Source organism: Rhinolophus sinicus, linkage group LG05 (genome assembly GCF_036562045.2).
Source record: "Rhinolophus sinicus isolate RSC01 linkage group LG05, ASM3656204v1, whole genome shotgun sequence".
Taxonomy (NCBI): Eukaryota; Metazoa; Chordata; class Mammalia; order Chiroptera; family Rhinolophidae; genus Rhinolophus; species Rhinolophus sinicus.
Genome location: NC_133755.1, coordinates 19,855,785 through 19,874,007, shown reverse-complemented (window position 1 = coordinate 19,874,007; position 18,223 = coordinate 19,855,785). Strand labels below are relative to the sequence as shown.

The 18,223-nt window shown below is 42.5% G+C and overlaps 1 protein-coding gene across 1 annotated transcript in view; it reads left to right on the top strand.

The window, feature by feature from the left end:
- Positions 1-3,335: 3,335 nt before the first annotated feature.
- ALK (ALK receptor tyrosine kinase) overlaps positions 3,336-18,223 on the top strand; it is a 636,280-nt gene continuing 621,392 nt past the window's right edge. Inside the window, exon 1 of the mRNA XM_074331841.1 lies at positions 3,336-4,991. Coding sequence (XP_074187942.1) covers positions 4,325-4,991 — 667 coding nt within the window. The 5' untranslated portion in view covers positions 3,336-4,324. The remainder of the gene's footprint in view (positions 4,992-18,223) is intronic.

The following is an 18,223-nucleotide window of genomic DNA, read 5'->3' as shown; positions in this document are numbered from 1 at the left end:
CCCAATTCCTGCTCTTGGCTCAGGGTAAGCTACTCAGGTTGTCGATTTCCAAATGTCATCACAGTGAGTATCTTCTAATGTCTAGCTTCTGTTCAACCTACTGATTTTTCTCCGGCCTTTTTTTTTCTTTCTCCTTCTGCTTCCTCTAATTCTTTCTTTCCCTTTCCGCCAGCTCTTTCTCCTCCTTCTATGTGATCATCCGAATGCCTCACTTAATTAACCCTGTAGGTCTCAGTCAGATTTTGAAGTTGTGGGATGTGTTTTGCCTTATGTCACACTGCCCGAATTTGAAGTGCTGTTTTTATTATTGCTTTCCTCATACAGACTTCCGATGCCTCCTTAACTGAGCTGTCCACTTCTCCACTTCCAGGAATTGGGGCCGTCCTCAGGAGGGTCTTGGTGCTCAGTGTCCAACTTGGCCCTTTCCTCTCCTGGGACATTGTCTACTCCCTTCCTCCCTTTCCAGCTTAACTGTCCAAGCCGTCGGCAAGGGATCCAGAGCAGCCCACTCACTAACTGTGTCTCCAGCGCTGCCTTCCCTGCCACCCCTGTCCCTATATCTTTCCTTTTGAGCTGGGCTTTGAGTTTCTTCCTCTGTTCACCTCTGCCCACCTCAATCTATTCCACCCACTCAATTGTCTCTCTTGTGAGTTTGCCCAGAATTTGAAAGCATGAAATTCTTAGTCAGATATCCAGGTTCCAGTAATTTAACACATCTTGTTACCTGTGTAGTATTGTTGTTAGGAAGTTACCCTCTGTGAGCTTCTGTTTGTGATCGGCAAAATAGAGATATTATTACTTCCCCTCATAGTGTTACTGTGACTATTAAATGAGAACATGCATGATAATTATTTTGAACTATGCTGGCCCATAGTAAGTATACAAGACATGTCAGCTATCACTTCTGCTCACACCTTTAAGCTTTCTGTCTCTATTTCACTCACTCGCTCTTGACTGTCCTTTTGCATCTCCCATCCTCTAGATGGCAATGATGCAGGATGGAATTGTTAAAATTATAGCTATCTGCACGAGGAAGAGGCCTCATTTGTTCGAGTGGGATGTGTAAATTTTGGAGGAAAAGAATTCCAACTTTGTGATTACTTGCTGTTTGACCTTGGACAAATTATTTTGTCTCCTTGACCCTTAACTGTTTTGTCTCTGTAATGGAAATAATAACATATTTTCTCCCAAAAGGCTACTGTGTGGTGTGATACACACACACACACACACACACACACACACACACTTCTACAGATATGTAGAAGATCTACATATGTAGCTTGCATATGTATAGTGATCGATACACTATTAAAGTTCATTCCTGCTTCCTTTTTAAAATTAATAAGCAGAGCACATTTTTGAGATTCGGTGAGATTTAATCTACAGTAAGAAGCACTTGTCCTTCCTTGGGGGAAATTTGAGAGAATTTAGCAAAGCATGAGAATTAACGGAGACCCCTGTGTCCACTAGGTGCAAAGGCCGTGGTCCAGGATGTGATCTGGGAGCATGTGAAACCCTGGCTCATCTGAAGTTTCAGGTCTCTGCCGCCCTCTAGTGGCCACTGATTGTAGCAGAAGATCCATAGTTACTGACAAATTGCTGGAGTCAATTTGACGTTGGACAAGAATTATACAGAGAATAAGGGATGGAGTGGGGATTGAAAGGGCCTACATTTTAGTCTTTTAACCATTTCAGTAGAAAATTGTTCTTCCATCAGTGTGCACGCCAGTGAAATCTGATGAAAATCCAAATATATATGCTCACATACTAGGGAAGTATCAACCTCTATATCCTTTCCTTCCTCTTCGCTTTCTCTCTCTCTCTCTCCATGACTTCCTTGACCTAGGTTGGAGAATCATGTTTTCTCCTTGAGTCATATCATTCTTTGTCCTTCAACTCGTAAAGTCAATGTACCCAGTTTGAGTTCCAAGGAGAGTCTGGTTGCCTGTCCAGTTAGAGTTGCCAAACATGAAGCCAAGAGCAAGCCACTCCGAGAATCAATATTTGTCTGTGATTAGGTCTTCCGGTTGCCAAAGGCAATATGACAATTCTTGAAAAACCCCAGCCTGGAAGAGCAGGGGCCCTGCTTAGCCGCCACGTCCCGCGGGGCGAGGCACGTGTTTACAGCCGCCTTCTGCTGCTCAGGGAGTGAGATTCAGCTCCACTCTGTCCTCTGACTCTGAGGCAGCGCCTTTGCTACTTGCCAGAAGCAAGAGGGATTTGTATGAACCAAAGATTGTAGCTTTGTCTGCAGTTCTAGTGAACCACTTGTTATAAACACAGCCATTATCTGAGTTCTGTGTTGACAGTTTGGAGAGAGAAGGGAAAGAGAGACCAGAGGTGCAGTCCTTATTTCACAGGTAAAACAAAACAAAACAAACAACAAACAAACAAACACATGCCTGTGGCTGGGAATTCTCACTCCAAGGCTGTGAGCAAGAGTGATGGATCATTATTCCTTCCAGCTAAGTCACCCCTAGATCTTCTTGACCTGTTACTCCTGGAAGCCAGTGGCAGAGCGGTGCTTAAGAGCGCACGAGGAAGGGCTTGGCAGGCACGTCGTATGATTGTGTGACCCAAGGAAAATTAATTAAGATCTTTGCGACCCAATTTCCTCCTCTCTAAATCTAGAATTTAAAATATTTACCTTGTGGAGACTGAAAGAGGTGACACATGTAAGCACTATTTTGAGAAAACGCTGGGGGACTAGCAGCTCTGAAACGTGTTTGTTGCAGCTGAAGGACTCTGTGAGATCACTGCCACTCCCCACCTTCCACCCAGCCAACTTTCCCTGTGTAGATGGTGGGACCGCAAGCTTCCGAGGAATGCGTGCAAATAATGGAAGGATCAGAGGAGAGTCTGTCTCAGGGCCCTAATCCAAGCTGTCCTCGGATTTGGCAATGTCGTGCTGCCCCTCCTCCCTAACCATCGCCTCCAGTTTTATTCCACAGCCGGATTTTCCGAAATCGGAGCAGTTTAATCTCTTAAATGCATAATTAGGGAGAATGGTTGATTGCAAAGGCCTCTTCCAGTTCTCCCATTTATTTAAAACACACTCCTGTTCACACAGCAGAGAAATAGGGCAGGAAATCTGGGGGAGGGAAAGGCAGGAGAGAGGAGAGGGATGGAGGGAAGGCGGGGCTGGCTCTGTGCTTTTATCAATGAATGCCGAGGCCTCTGCAGATTTGCATAGGAGCCGACATCTCCACGCAGTTGGTTGGCTGATGCAAGCGGGGCGGGGCGGGCCTGCGTGGGTCTGGCAGCCGCGGGGAGTTGGCGTTCGGGCCCCGCCCCCGCCGCGTCCCCACCCCCTCCTGGCGCGCGCTCGCGCCTCCGCCAGCTGCAAGTGGCGGGCGCCCAGGCAGATGCGATCCAGTGGCTCCCGGTTTGGCAAGGGCGGTAGCAGCTGGCACCTCCCGCCGCCCCTGTCGGGAGGGTCGCGGGGCACAGAGGCGCCTTCCGGGCGCCCTCCAACCAGCCACCCGCAGCCCCGGGGGCTGCTGCTGGGTGAGGAGGGGGCAGCCAGATATCCGGCTTTTCTGCCCTGAATGCTTTCACTCCAAAGCTGCCGCCGGGGCCGCTTTGGTGCCTGAGAACTCTGAGGAGACAGGCGCAAGAGGAGAGCAAGGACACTGCAAACTTGCACCGCGGCTGTCTGAGCCTCCGTTTCATAGAGCAGAGGCCCAATTTAAGCCCAGAAGTTTAGCGAGTAGTGCAATCGGAAGACTTCCCGCAGCGGAGGGTCGTAGGAGGGTGAGTAAGAAGGCAGTCCCCGCCCTCCGTTACCCTACACCGCCCCCCCAGACGAGGGCCGAGAGGAGCTCAGAGGAGCTGAAAGGAGGGCAGCAGGCGGCCAGGACAGCAGACCACAGCTCGGAACCAACGTTCCCAGCTGGAAAGTTGCAGAGGATTCGAGGCCGCTCCGGAGCACGCAGACCACAGCTCAGGCCTGGGGGCAGGAGAGGACGGTTACTAATTACCATCTCTGTTCAACTATAGTAGTTTCTCTCTTTCCGGAGCGCAGCGAGCTACAGACGGGAGCGCAGCACTCAACAAGAAGCACAGGGTCCCATATGCTGAGCCCAATGTGCTTCAGGGTCTCGATACAACCCTGAGCCTCGATTTATTGAGACTCCTGCTCTCCTCCTTGCAGTTGGAGGAAAGCGAGAGAATCGAGTGCATGCACAGTTCTCCAGAGATCAGGTGGAAGGAGCGTTTCAGGACCAAGGACTGTTTGGAGCCCCTTCTCATTGGGGGGAAGCAAAGGGCGAGGCTGGATCTGGGAGAGTCCGGAGACTAGTACAAACAACCTTTCTCTGGCGGGATGGGGACCATGGGACTGCTTTGGCTGCTGCTGCCCCTGCTTTCCGCGGCAGCCTCAGGCTCCGGGACCCGGACGGGGGCCGGCCAGCGCGTGGGCTCACTGGCCGGAGGACCAGCGGTGCAGCCCCGAGAGCCGCTGAGCTACTCGCGTCTGCAGAGGAAGAGCCTGGCGGTGGATTTCGTGGTGCCCTCGCTCTTCCGTGTCTATGCCCGGGAGCTGCTGCTGCCGTCGCCGTCTGCGAGGGCTGGCGGGTCGGAGGCACGCGGCTCGCTGGCTCTAGACTGTGCCCCATTGCTTAGGCTGGTTGGGTCACCACCTGGGGTGTCCTGGACACCAAGAGCCAGCTCGCCAGCCCCGGCACAGACGCTGTCCAGGGTGCTGAAGGGTGGCTCGGTTCGCAAGCTCAGGCGCGCCAAACAGTTGGTGCTGGAGCTGGGAGAGGAGGCAATCCTCGAGGGCTGCGTGGGGCCCCCAGAGGAGGCGTCTGCGGGACTGCTCCAGTTCAACCTCAGCGAGCTGTTCAGCTGGTGGATTCGCCACGGCGAAGGGCGGCTGAGGATCCGCCTGATGCCTGAGAAGAAGGCGTCGGAAGTGGGCAGAGAGGGAAAGCTGTCTGCAGCGATCCGAGCCTCCCAGCCCCGCCTTCTCTTCCAGATCTTCGGAACTGGTGAGCAGCTCCCGCCTGAGCTTGTCGGGATTTGGTTTTTTAGACACATCAATTTGCAACCCATGTCAACTGTGTCCTGTTCCAAAACCTCAGCCTCTGGTTCTTAGCCCTCTTTCCTCCTTCCACAAACCTCCCCCAGTTAGACCATATTTCTTAAGTTCTCCACGAATGCAGTTATTCTCCAAGGGTCTTCCTGCTTCTTCAGCAGCCAAGTTGGGAGAAAAGTTTCCTTCTCTTGGCAGAATGCTTCCTTGTACTGACTAACACAGGGTCCCAGCCAAAATTGGATACCCTTCTTTGGGGGTCCCTGGGGCAGCTGAAATGCGCCTATCCCAAGTTTAGTTCTAGATCTCAAAACTATTGCCCTTCGTCCCTTTCCCTTGTTCCTCTTTCTGGCCATCACAGATTTGGATAAATGTGGTACACTTTCTTATGGAATATAGAATTCCTCGCTGTATTATTGAATTCCACCCATCTGTTTCCTTCAAATGTTGGGTTACCTAGGGTTATTGCCTCTTCTTCATTAATTCATCCTCTTCTCCCTACCCCCAACCCATCTACTGTCCAGTCTTAGACTCTTGTTCTTCCTCTCAGATGTCATTGGGAGAGTCCCAGAAGAACTAAGGGACAGAGATGTGAAGAGAGGAAGCAAAGTTGCCAAGATGGTCTTTTTTTGGGGGAGTCACAGTGAAGTCAGAGAGAGACAGTAGTTGGTTTCCCTTGCTTCCTCTGCCCCCTGCCTTCCCTCCAATTCTTAGCTTGACTGTCTACAGCAGCAGCTCTGGATAACTCTCTCTGGCAGGCCTGTTTCACTGCAGAGCTCTCTGCTGGAGACTCCTGAAATGAGGTTTCTGTTTCATTTACTCTCTCATTTTCTTCTCGTATTCACTGAGTTGTGTGTGTGTGTGTGTGTGTGTGTGTGTGTGTGTGTGTGTGTGGAGGCACTTCCTACTAACTCTTCCCATAGTATCCTTTGACTGGAAAACCAGGTGGTTTTGAATGGATGGTTCTCTTGTAAGACCACTGGGGAAAGACTTGTGAATAAAATATACAATGTAAATGAATGAGAAAGCAGAGAAAAGAAACCATGTCTTTTAAAAGCCTACTCTAATTCCATTGAGCAAACCCAGCATCTGTCATATCATTCTCATCTTCAGAAATAAATGAAATTCTTATGCTCCACTGGTTACTAATGCTGAGTATTAATTGGATGGAAAGCATGGGGAAAGCCCACTGTAGAGACACAAGTATCTCCCCCACATAACCAGTGCTGTCATGCAGCAGAGATATTCAGAAGCTGCAGTTCCCCAGGCATTGCATGGTAAACATACTGGTATGTGGTCCCCAAGGAAAACAGAGTCTGGATGCATATTCCATTGGTGACATTGGCACCTAAAATGACCCCTTTGTGTTCAGTGTTCAGTGTTGGACTATGTATTAATCCATAATAAGAGGCAGGGTCTGATGACTTTCATAGCGCCTTCTGTGAACTGAGATAGGAGACCAATAGTGTTGTCTCTCCACAGATACTTTTGTACAGAACAGCTGTGCTTTAATGTCATCCTGGCTTCTGTGGTTTATACATGCAACATTCTCTTTTAGTGCCTAATGTTTTTGTAATGGATATAAAAATGACTTCTCTGGGAATGCAGATTTTTTCCACTTTGATGTCTAGGAGCATTTCTAGAGCTTTTCCATCACCTCCTGTTAAATGACCATAGGCCCCAGCAATCTAGATCAGCGGTTGTCAGGTAAAAGGCAAAAGTGGTCCTTTCTGCAGCCCTGAACTTGCCTGCTATAAACAGGCAGGTTGCATGAAGCTATCAGTGGGTGTCTTTGTAAGAATCACATGTTTCATGCATTTGAAGAATATCCTCTAGTCGAGCCTTAGATAAGGAGTTGAAGCTGCAGAAGGGGGGGAGTTTCCTGCAGCGAGGAGTGTGCTTTGAGGGAAGCACTGTCAGCATCCCAAGTTCTCCCTCAGCCCCACAGTCCATTTGGCAGCTGGACCAAGCCCTTATGCATCATTTGACACGTCTAGCAATCCTGGTTTCCGAAAGAGCCAGGATTCTGCCATTAAAAGGCTAGAAAATTTGGCCAAGCATTTTTCAGCAGAATGGGGATCAAATGATAATTGATGAGATCAAATAAGACACTAAGTATTACTGGATGAGCTCCCCATGACCTCCGCAGAGACAGACAGCTTATTGAAAAGCACTTCGGGGCTTGTGGTGATCACACTTGGAACAGGCTGGGCTCTCCTGCTTTGAGCCATGTACTGTCTTCAGTGAGGCAGCTAGCCATGCATGACTAGCCTCTGGCCTTCCCACTGCCTCCCCAGCCTCATTCGGATACAGTCTCCACTGCAGACCTCCCCATGGAGGGAGTAGACATACCCTGCTGTATCATGTTTCATGTTTGGGGCAACATATATCATTGTGGTTGCATTCATTTTCTTGTATGAAAATTCAGGCTTAAGTTTTCTCACTTGGATTGATTTTGCTATTTATCGTGTTTGAAGAAATGGGTTTATTCTTTTTTTATATAGGCGGTGATTTATAAAAGAGGCATTTAACTCTTCTGTGGCATAGGATCTTCGAGTACACAAAAGGCAAATAGGCACGACTCAGTGTATTTCTCCCTGCTTCTTCCCAAGTGACTGGTTGCCTGGTCTAGAGGGGCCCACCCATGCTGATGGGTCTACGTGTGGGGAGGAGATCTGGTGATGGGTGATCTGGTGAAGGGCTTAGAGCAGCCCATTTGTCTCACTGAAGATAACTTCCTAAATCTGACTAGAACTATTACTGGGGGCGTGGTAAAAATGGAAAAGTCCCCACTCAGGACAAAGTCATACCTTTGTATTGCTTGTGGTTTGGCTTGTCTGAGAGGACAAAAGGATGTCTGAGAGGCCTGAGAAAGCATGACTTGCTAATGGTTTTTCCCTTGTGGGTTGCTTTCACTCATCAATGGGATCAGCGTTTCAGAGTCCGAGGCAGCTCTATAGGGCATCCATTCATGGATACGAGGTAAAGAAGCAATTGCTGGGACTGTGCAAATGGTAGTGCACCATCCTGGGACAGCCCAAACGTCAGAAGAGGTGTCTACGTGGAGGCCACCACATTGCTCACAGCTCCACTTGGCAGCCTGTTTATAGATGTTTTAACGTCTTGCTCTGCCATCTCCCAGGAAGGGGCCTAGAGGATAATGACTTGTGGGATAGGAAGGCATGTTTCCCTGCAAGTGCCCCACCCCTTCCCACTCTAGGGAAGTGGATATATGACTGGGGATTTTACAGGTGCTATGGAGAGGCCTGAGCAATTTACAGTAGATGTATGCAATGCGGTACACTGGAGACTTGACCTCACATACCTGTCAGTCCCTTCCCACTTCATTGCTGGAGAGGGAAAGAGAGTGAAGGAAGATAGAGAAGAAATTGGAGCTCCCAGAAGGGATAGCAGTTATTGGAGGTAAATTGGGAGAATTGGAACAAGTCCAGAGAAGAGCTGATTTAAGAGTTGAAAGGACTGATTTATGGTGAAAGATAAAAGAATGAAATATATATATGGCTGGCGTAAATGGCAATGCCGAGAAGGCTATGGTAACAATCCACAGGTCTCTGAAGAGGGAGAGGGGCAGTAAAGGAGGAGTTATTTAGTGCGGTCCATAGAAGTAACAGGATGAAACTTGCAGAAGGAAACTTCAGGTTGGATATCAAGGAAACCTTATTTTCTGAAACTGATACTCCTGGACTATGGAATGGAATTCTAAGGGATCAAGAGTAAGGTGAGATGTGGGTCAGATAAGCCACAGCATTCATAATTAATCAGTTCTGTATTTTCAAATGTTAAGAAGACACAGTTAAGGCAGGAAAGCTGGGATGGGGGGCAGTGGCAGGAATCAGGATATTTAGAGATACAACTCTTTTTCTTTCAGTTTTATTTATTTTTTAAAATCTTTTTATGTTTCAATTATAGTCGATATACAATATTATACTAGTTTCAGATGTACAACATAGTGATTAGACATCTATATAATTTACAAAGATATCACCCCGATGGGATACAGCTCTTGAGAGCCTTTGGGTGTTGATGTTTCCGGGGGAAAAAAGAAAAGAATTGCTTTGAAGTTGGTGGGGCATACTTATAAGAAGATTGTTAATAAAAAAATTATTTTGAAATTACTGGGTTTATTCTTTTCTGCTCCCAAATTAAACACAGAGTATTTCTCTGGGGTGTTGTCTGTATATCCGGGGAGGGGGGGAGGCACACTCCCCAGAGCATTATGCATCGAAGGCACATCTATAGGTCTGTGCATCATCACGTCGTTGGGCGGGCGGAAGGTACCTGGGTCTTGAGAAGATGAGACCAAGTCCAGATGTGGTGGACATATATCCCTATTGTCCTGCCTATGTTTCAGGAAGTTAGACCTTGACCTTGGTTGTCTCGGAAATACCCTGCTTTTCACTACTACTGGTCACACACAGTCAAAGTTGTGTTGGAAATGGGGTGGGGGATGTTATTCTAGAAAAGAGAGCGAGAAAAAAAGGTAGCTGCCTGAAAACACTTTGAAATGCTGGGAATACATATGGCTATTTGAAAGGTGAAGTTCATCTAAACCCAATTGATCCTCTCACAGATTTACAAAAGAGAAAGAAGGAAAATGCATGCGGGGTTTTTATGTGGGGAAGAAAGTGTCATCATTAGTAAAAATGAATGTCTTTCTAAGGACGTTTGTGTGCTGAAGGTCAGGAAGGACTGGCCTGCAGGTTGGAGAAGGGGAGAGGGAGAGAAGGGTCAGCAGAAGTTGCAATCCCTGGCCACTCAGGATTCCTGCCTGATAACCTCACTTCAGAGGCATTTGCCAGCATAAAGGGCATTGTGCCTCTCTTTATAACCATTATTCATGTCCTGCTACAGTTGTATGGAACTTAACAATTTAGAAAGCCCATTCACGTTTATTATTTTTATCAATCCTATTTGTTTTTGTTTTACTTTATAAATGGAGTAACTGAAGTCTAGATGTTTGCTACTACTTTTACGAGGTCATGCAGGTAGAAAGCGGTCGACATGGAAACTTTCATTTATGTGTTGAGAGGTTATGCGATGCTGGGTACTGGGCTAGGTACTGACTAGGACCACAGATCTCCTTTCCTTGAAATCAGGGGGTCATCTCAAGGTGCCAATTACAACTAAGACATGTGAATAGATGAAAAGCTTTACATTATCTTTGTTAGAAGGCCATGCAACAAATATGTGGGGTTTAATAGCCATGACTTAGAAGCGTTTCTTAAAATTTTTGATGCCCACTTTTATTATTGGAAAAATGGGGATAGTAATATTTCCTATCTTAAGGTGTAGTCATGGAGATTAAATCACATGATACATGTAGATCCTTAGCCCAGAGCCTGAAACATAATAAAATCCTCCATCAATATGAACCACATGGTTTTTCCTAGCAGCAGCCACACCCAGCGATGCATATACATTTTAGTCTATTTGAACGGTGCCATCTGGAGTTGCACAGTCCTATTTGTGCCCATATGTGGCAACCCTGGCAGCAGCAGTTGTGATACTGTGGGCTCCCCTTGCAATTAACTTCTAATTTCTAAGAGATGAGAGGTGGGATTCGGTGGAAATGGAGAGATTGACTAGGGTGGTAATTTGTATTTTCTTGCCACGGGAGGTCTGTCTTTCCAAGAAATGTGGAGGAGAAGCAGGATTGAGGTGTGGCATTTAATTCATATCTATCAACTTATATCTTCTGGTAGGTCTTTTGACTTTGGATTCAATCCAAAGACAGGGACTATTTTCATGGTCCAATTCTTTGTTCTTCTATAGAAAGAAACCAAGCCTTAACTTTATGAAAGTATGAAATCTAATGCTGAGGAAGAGCAAGATAGAGGCATTACAGATGAATAGTTTTCAGATAGTGGATCTTTCCTGAGAGCGATCTGTGCAGTTCAGGCCCCTCCAAGCTCTGAGAGGTGCTGGGCCACAGGCTTCGGGTAACTCCTTTGCTGTAATTAGCTGTGCTCTTTCCTTACATTTCTAGCCTCACCATTCATTGTCAAGTGGAAGTCAGGAGAGAGGTACCAACTCTTTAATGGGCACGAGCTAATTAAGAACAGTTAAACCTTTGAGATTTCATGGAGACACACAGCCCAGGGACTTGAGTGGGAGGCTGCCTCAGGAAAGTGCCTCATCCTGAAGAGGCTGTTAAGCATTTTATAGGTGGTGGTTTTTAATGAGCCATAGCTGAGCGTTGCCGCCAAAAGAAGCACATGGTCATCACCTCTGCTTGGGAGTAGATGAAGAATAGGGCATGTTCACCACCCAGAGTCCGTTCTCCTTCTGTCACCATATACACAGGGAGCCAAAAACATGTATATACATTTTAAGAAAGGAAAAAACTGTATTACAATTGTAATACAATGAATGACGCTAGCATTCATTTGATTAACGCCATCTTTTGAGCACACATCATACTGCACATTGCTACCGTAATTCAATTCAACTTTGAAAAGTAATACATAGATAACGTCTCTTCAAAAGTGTACATTTTTTTGGCACCCCCGGTATTTGACCCCCTTCTCCCCTTCTACCCCCTCCTTGTACCCTCGGTAACCACCAAACCGTTGTCTTTGTCTACGAGTTTTTATTTCTTTGTTTGTTTGTCTTGTTTGCTTGTTGCTTTCAGTTTTATATCCCATACACACAATGCAATATGTAGATGATATGTTATAGAAATGTACACTTGAAACCTGTATAATTTTACTAATATCACTCCAATAAATTTAATAAAAATTAATAATTACCCCAAAAAAGAATAGGGCCTGTTGGTGAGGGTGGTTGTAGGTGTCCAGGAGTGACATGGACAGAGCTGTGAATAGAGCTGTCAAGCAGCCCTATGAGTGCCTTCTTCTTTCGAGCCATCGCTTTGTCCTCTGGTCTAGGATGCGGTCAGTGATTCTTAACCTAGGGGTGACCGGGCTCTTCCACACAGGTCAAGGTGTGAGGAAGGAGCAGTTAAAAAAGAGTGTTGGCCTGAGGTAGTGAGGAGGTGAGGGGTATCCCATTACCTTTTTTGGTGACTCAGATTCCTCAAAATAACTTTTTTTTCTTCAGTGAATCCTGTGATGAATTTTCCAGCTGGGCTATTTAGAGCTTGGGTTCTTTCCCTGGAAAATTCTATCAGCATCACTTGATGATATAATGTAAGCATTCCAGAAAGTGGGAGGCCCCAGACTGGACAGAGAGAGAGTTCTGAGGGGCAGATATACTCAACCACTTCTTTAATGGTTGGTATATCTTTAATGATGAGTCCTTTTTCCTTGACCCTTGCCTTTGTGGCTAAGTAACAACAGGTGCATAGAAAGGTACGCAGTCAGAATTCTCTGGAGTAAGGAAAAGGTTAAAGGGAAGGGATGAACCACAAAGGAAATCTAAGCAAGCTTAAAGGCAAAGGAAGACAAAAGGAAAATTGAAGCCATTGACTGTGTTTTTGTTTTTCTCTTATTTACCTTTTATTCAGTTTTCATTGGAATATGGCTCATGGGCCTGCGCATGGGCAGGTCTCCTTTATGTATCTTTTCTACATTCTCAGCCCAGATAATTGCGGTTAAGTGTTCTGTGGCAGAAAGGACACTAGGTTAGGAGCTAGATTCTATTATATTTGATTTGCCTTTTATTAGCTTTGAAATCTTATGCAGCTCCCTTAACCTTGTTGAGCCTCTGGGTCTTTGTTCCTAAAGGAGATAATATATTATAGAACTTGTGTTGACTACTACTTCATGACATCTCTAGAGCATTGGATGAGATGATCTGTGTGAAAGGCTCCAGTCTGGATTATTCAGAAATGAATAAATAAGGCAGGAGAAGAATGAATATACAAGATCATGAAAAGTACTGAGATTCTGCTTCATCCACTCATGGTTTCAACCAACCCGTGGCTTTAGGAGCAGCAGTACAAGGTCCCAGATTTTGAGGCAGGTCCTGGGTTTAGTTACAAGCCCAGCAGCCCCGAAAAGGGGTTATGTGGCCCCTCCCCAAAGTTTCTCAAAATGGGTTTTTTTCACTGGGCTCATTTTTCCCAATTTCAGAATTTTTATGGAAATGAATCTCTGGTAGTGGGACATACCGTGTTTCCCCAAAAATAAGACCTAGCCGGACCATCAGCCCTAATATGTCTTTTGGAGCAAAAATTAATATAAGACCCATTATGATATGATATGATATGATATGATAAGATATGATGTGATATGATATTATTATATTATAAGACCCGGTCTTATATTATAGTAAAATAGGACTGGGTCTTATATTAATTTTTGCTCCAAAAGATGCATTGAAGCCAATGGTATGGCTAGGTCTTATTTTTGGGGAAACACGGTAGGAACCTGTATTTTAACATCAGAAAATGATTTTTTTTACAACATTGAGGGATGACAAATGCAATAAAGTGCATTAACCTTGTTTACAGTTTGATGATAATTCTCACATACAACATCCATATATCACCGTCCAGATAAAAATACAGAACATTTCTAGTATCCCAGAAAGTTCCCTCCTGTCCTTTTCCAGTCTGTATCCACGACCCACCCAAGGCAACCATCCTTTTGATTTCCTTGTCATCAGTTAGTGTTGCTTATTTTTGAACTTTGTGTAGGTGGAATCATGCCATGTGTACTCTCGTGTCTGGCTTCTTTTATTAAACATGATTTCTGTGGGAGTCATCAACGTCATTGTCTGTACCAGTATTCTTTCCTTTCTTTCTTTCTTTCTTTTTTTTTTATTGCTGTGTTGTGTTCCTTTATGTGAATATGACACAATTTATTTATCTGTTTTCCTTCCAAGGAGTTGGATTTGTGGGAAATCAAAAGTAAAAGAGGCTATTCCAAGTAATGGGAAGCATAAGTCCCAGATAAGGGGTTGAAGCCCTGCTCTACCATTCACTGGCCCAAGGCTATTTATTTTGTGTATTTGAACTTCAGTTTTCTTATTTGTAAAGTGAGAAAAATAATTCCCATCTCCCAGGGTTACTGTGATAATTAAATGGGATAAGGCAGGTAGTAGGCCCGAACACACTTTTGGTACTCAGCAAGTGTTACTTTTTCCCTCAGTTATTGATTATATTTCTTTTCCTTGGTGGCTAGAATGGGTCCTTCAAAAATTTCCTGAAGCAGGGAATGGGAACATTTTTACAAGTAAGGTCATTAACTCACAGAGGGAAAAGTAATAGCCAAGGACCACGTAAATTACATATATTAATAATAATTTTAATTAATACTTTTAATTATAAATAAATAAAATAATTTTAATAAAACACAAATGTTTCTTACACTAAGTTTTAGAATTAACAAAGAAAATAAGCTATTCAATAGATAAATTAAAAATTAAAAAAAACTCTTTGGTCTTACATTCAGATCAATTAAAGAAAAGAGAAAAAAGTGTACAGGAGACCGAAAAAGATGGACAGAAATACAACTGTATTTAAGAGAGACAAAAATGACTGAGAATGACAGAGATATAAGTGGAGAAACAGAGAAGAATGTGTAAGAAGAGGCAACCCAGGAAAACAGAAGGCAGGAATTATCTCCTGGACACTGAGATGCAAAGATATAGAAAAAGAGACCAAAAGAGTGACAGAAAGAGAATGGGGGAGAACACTTGATTACATTTTGATCTGGAAGGGTTCTGACCTGGTGTCAAAGTCTGCACTCTGAAACTATGACCAACATTGTTGTTTTTTCAATTTCATTGATATATAATTTACATACAATAAATGCACCTATTTTAAGTGTACAGTTTGATTTGTTTGAGAAATACAAACCTGTGCACCCACCACTCTAATTAGGGTATAGAACATTTTTATCAACTCCCAGAGGTCCTTCCTGACCTTTTGAAATGAACCTCCTGTATATCCTGCTCTAGGCAATTTCTGATCACAATAGATTAGTTTTGTCTGTTCTGGAGGTTCATGTAAATGGAATCAGTATATTCTCATTTGTGTCTGGCTTCTTTCACTTAGAATAACTCTCATGATTTATTTGTGTTGAGTGTATTAGTTTGCTGCTTTTTATTGCTGAATAGTATTTCATTGTATGATTATACCACACTTTTTTTTTTTTCCAACCATTCATCTATTCATGGACATTTAGGTGGTTTCCAGTTTGGGGCTTTCATGAATAAAGCTGTTTTGAACATTTTGTGTACAAGTCATTTTGTGGACATATGTTGTCAGTTCTCTTAAATCCATTATGGAATTGCTGGATTGTATGATAAATGTGTGCTTAACTTTATAAGAAATTGATGAACTGTTTTTCCAAGTAGTTTATACCACTTCATCCTCCCAACAGTAATGTATGAAAGTTCTGTTTGATCCATATCCTTGGGAATACTTGGTATTGTCAAAATATGGTGGTATCTCATTGTATTTTTAATTTTTCTTTCTTTATATTGGTTATCTAATATTGCATAAGAAATCAGCTTAAAAGTTAGTGGCTCAAAATAACAACAACAACAACAATAATGATGATAATAATTTATTACCTTTTATAGTTCCCGTGAGTTACGAATTTAGGAACAGTTTTACTGGGTGTTTTTTCCGTGGTCTCTCCTGAGATTGCAGTCAGACGTCAGCCATCACTGCAGTCATCTTAAAGCTTGACTGGGGCTGCAGCGTCTACTTATAAGGTGCCTTACTCACATGGTTGGCAAGCTGATGCTGGCTATTTGTGGGAGGTCTCAGTTCTTCTCCAGGTGGTCCTCTCCACAGAGCTGATGGAACATTCTTGTGTCATGGTGTCTGGTTTCCTTCAGAGTGAGCATCTATTGAGATGATTATATGATCTTTCTTTTCTTCTGTCTTTCTTTCTTTTCATCTTCCTTTCTTTCTTTCTCTGCTTTTTTCCCTCCTTCCCTCCCTCCCTCTCTCCCTTCTTTCCTTTTGTAAATATGATGAATGACAGTGTTTGAATTTCAAATGTTGAATTAGCTTTACATTCCCAGGATAAGCCCCACGTGGTCATGATGTATTATCCTTTTTTGCATATTGCTGTATCAGCTCACTAATATCTCACTGAAGATTTCTGCATCTTTTATTCATAAAGATTATTGGTCTGTAGTTTTCTTATCTTTGACAGGATTTAGGGTCTGGGTAATGCTGGGCTCATAAAATGAGTTGGGAAGTGCTCCGTCTTCTCATTTTCATGGAAGAGAATTGTAATTTTTCTTGAATTTTTGTTTAGTAGAATTTGCCACTGAAGCCAACTTGGCCTGGTATAACCTTTGTTGGAAAGTTTTAAATTACTAATTAGATTTATTTTATAATAATTATAGGATGATTCAGATTATCTGTTTCTTTTTTTAGTGAACTGTAGCAGTTTGTACTCTTCAAGAAGTTGGTTAATTTCATTTAAGTTATTGAATTAAAGCAGGTAAAGTTGTTTGTAATATCTTATTACTTTTTTATGTCTGTAGGGTCCATAATGATGTCTCCTCTTTCATACTTGACATCATTAATTTGCATCATCTATCTCTTTCTATGGTCATTCTGCCTAGAGGTTTACCAATTTTATTGATTTTTTTAAATTAAAGTTTATTGGCTTGACAATTGTTAGTTAAGTTACATAGATTTCAGGTGTACAATTCTGTATTACATCATCTATAAATCCCATTGTGTGTTCACCACCCAGAGTCAGTTAAGATTTTTTCTTTTTTAAAAACAGCTTTCTGTGGCATCAATTTCTTTTTTTCCCCTAATTTCAATTTCATTGATTTCCGCTCTTTTTTAAATTTTTTTTATTACCTTTCCTTCATTTTGTTTGCCTTGGGTTTAATTTGCACTTCTTGTTTCTAGTTTCTTAAGGTGAAATCATAGATCATTGATTTGATATCTTTCTTCTTTTCTAATACAAGTATGTAATGCAAAAATTTCCTTTAAAAACTGCTTTAGCTGCATTGTACAAATTTCATTATATTTTAATGGAATTTCATTTACATTCAACTGAAATGTTTTCTAATTTTTCATTTGGCTTTCTCTTTGACCCTTGGTTATTTATGTGTGTTTTATTTTTGGATATTTGGGCATTTTCCAAATATCTTTCTCATTGATTTCTAGTTTAATTCTGATATTGCCTGAGAACATACTTGGTTTGATTTCAGTTATTTAAAACATTTTAAGGTTTTTTTTATGGTTCAGAATGTGGTCTATCTTGCTGAACATTTCATGCACTCCAAAAATGTTCATGAAAAGAGCATTTTTTCTGATGTTGTTGGGTGGAGTGTTCATTCAGTGTTAAGTTAGGTCAATTTGGTTAATAGTGTTGTTCCGGTCTTTTGTATCCTTATTGATTTTCTGTCTGTTACATGTATTATCAATAGAGGAATGCTAAAGTCTCCACGTTTTTGTTTGGCCTATTTGTCCTTTCAATTCTGTCACATTTTGCTTCATGTATTTTGAATTATTAGGTGCCTACCCATTAGGATTGACTCTTCTCTTGGTGATTTGACTCTCTTATTATTGAGTAATATCTTTTTATCCCTGGTGCTATTCATATTTTGAAGTTTATTTTTATTGATATTAATATATCCACTCAGGTTTCTTTTGATTAGTACTTGCATGGTATATTTGTTCCATCCCTTTACTTTTAATTTATGTTTTTATATTTAAGGTGAGTTCCTTGTAGAAAACATATAATTGGATCTTGTGTGATTTAAAAAAATTCAATCTGATAATCTTTGTCTTTAATTATTTAATCTGTTAGGCCACTTATATTTAATGTTATAATCAATGTGTTGGATTTTGGTCTACCATTTTATTATTTGTTTCTTTTGTTTGTCTCCCTGGTTTTTGTTCTTCTCTTGCTTCTTTTCTGACATCTTTTGGGTTATTTGAATATTTTTTTACTATTCAGTTTTAATATCGAGGTTTTTTTTGCTATATCTCTTTGTATTATGATTTTAACTATTGTAGTGGTTGCTCTAGGGATTACACACAAACACAGTTTTACTGTCAACTTTGAGTTGACATTTTATTACTTCAAGTAAAGTATAGAAACCTTACAACCATATAGGTCCCTTTACCCTTCCCCTTTATATTATAGTTGTCATATGTGTTATAGCTACATAATTAAAAACTCTGTATTGCTTTCAGCAGTTACACATATTTTAAATAATTTAAGAAGAGAAAAATAGTCCTTTATATTTATCCAAATACATACCATTTTTCTTGTT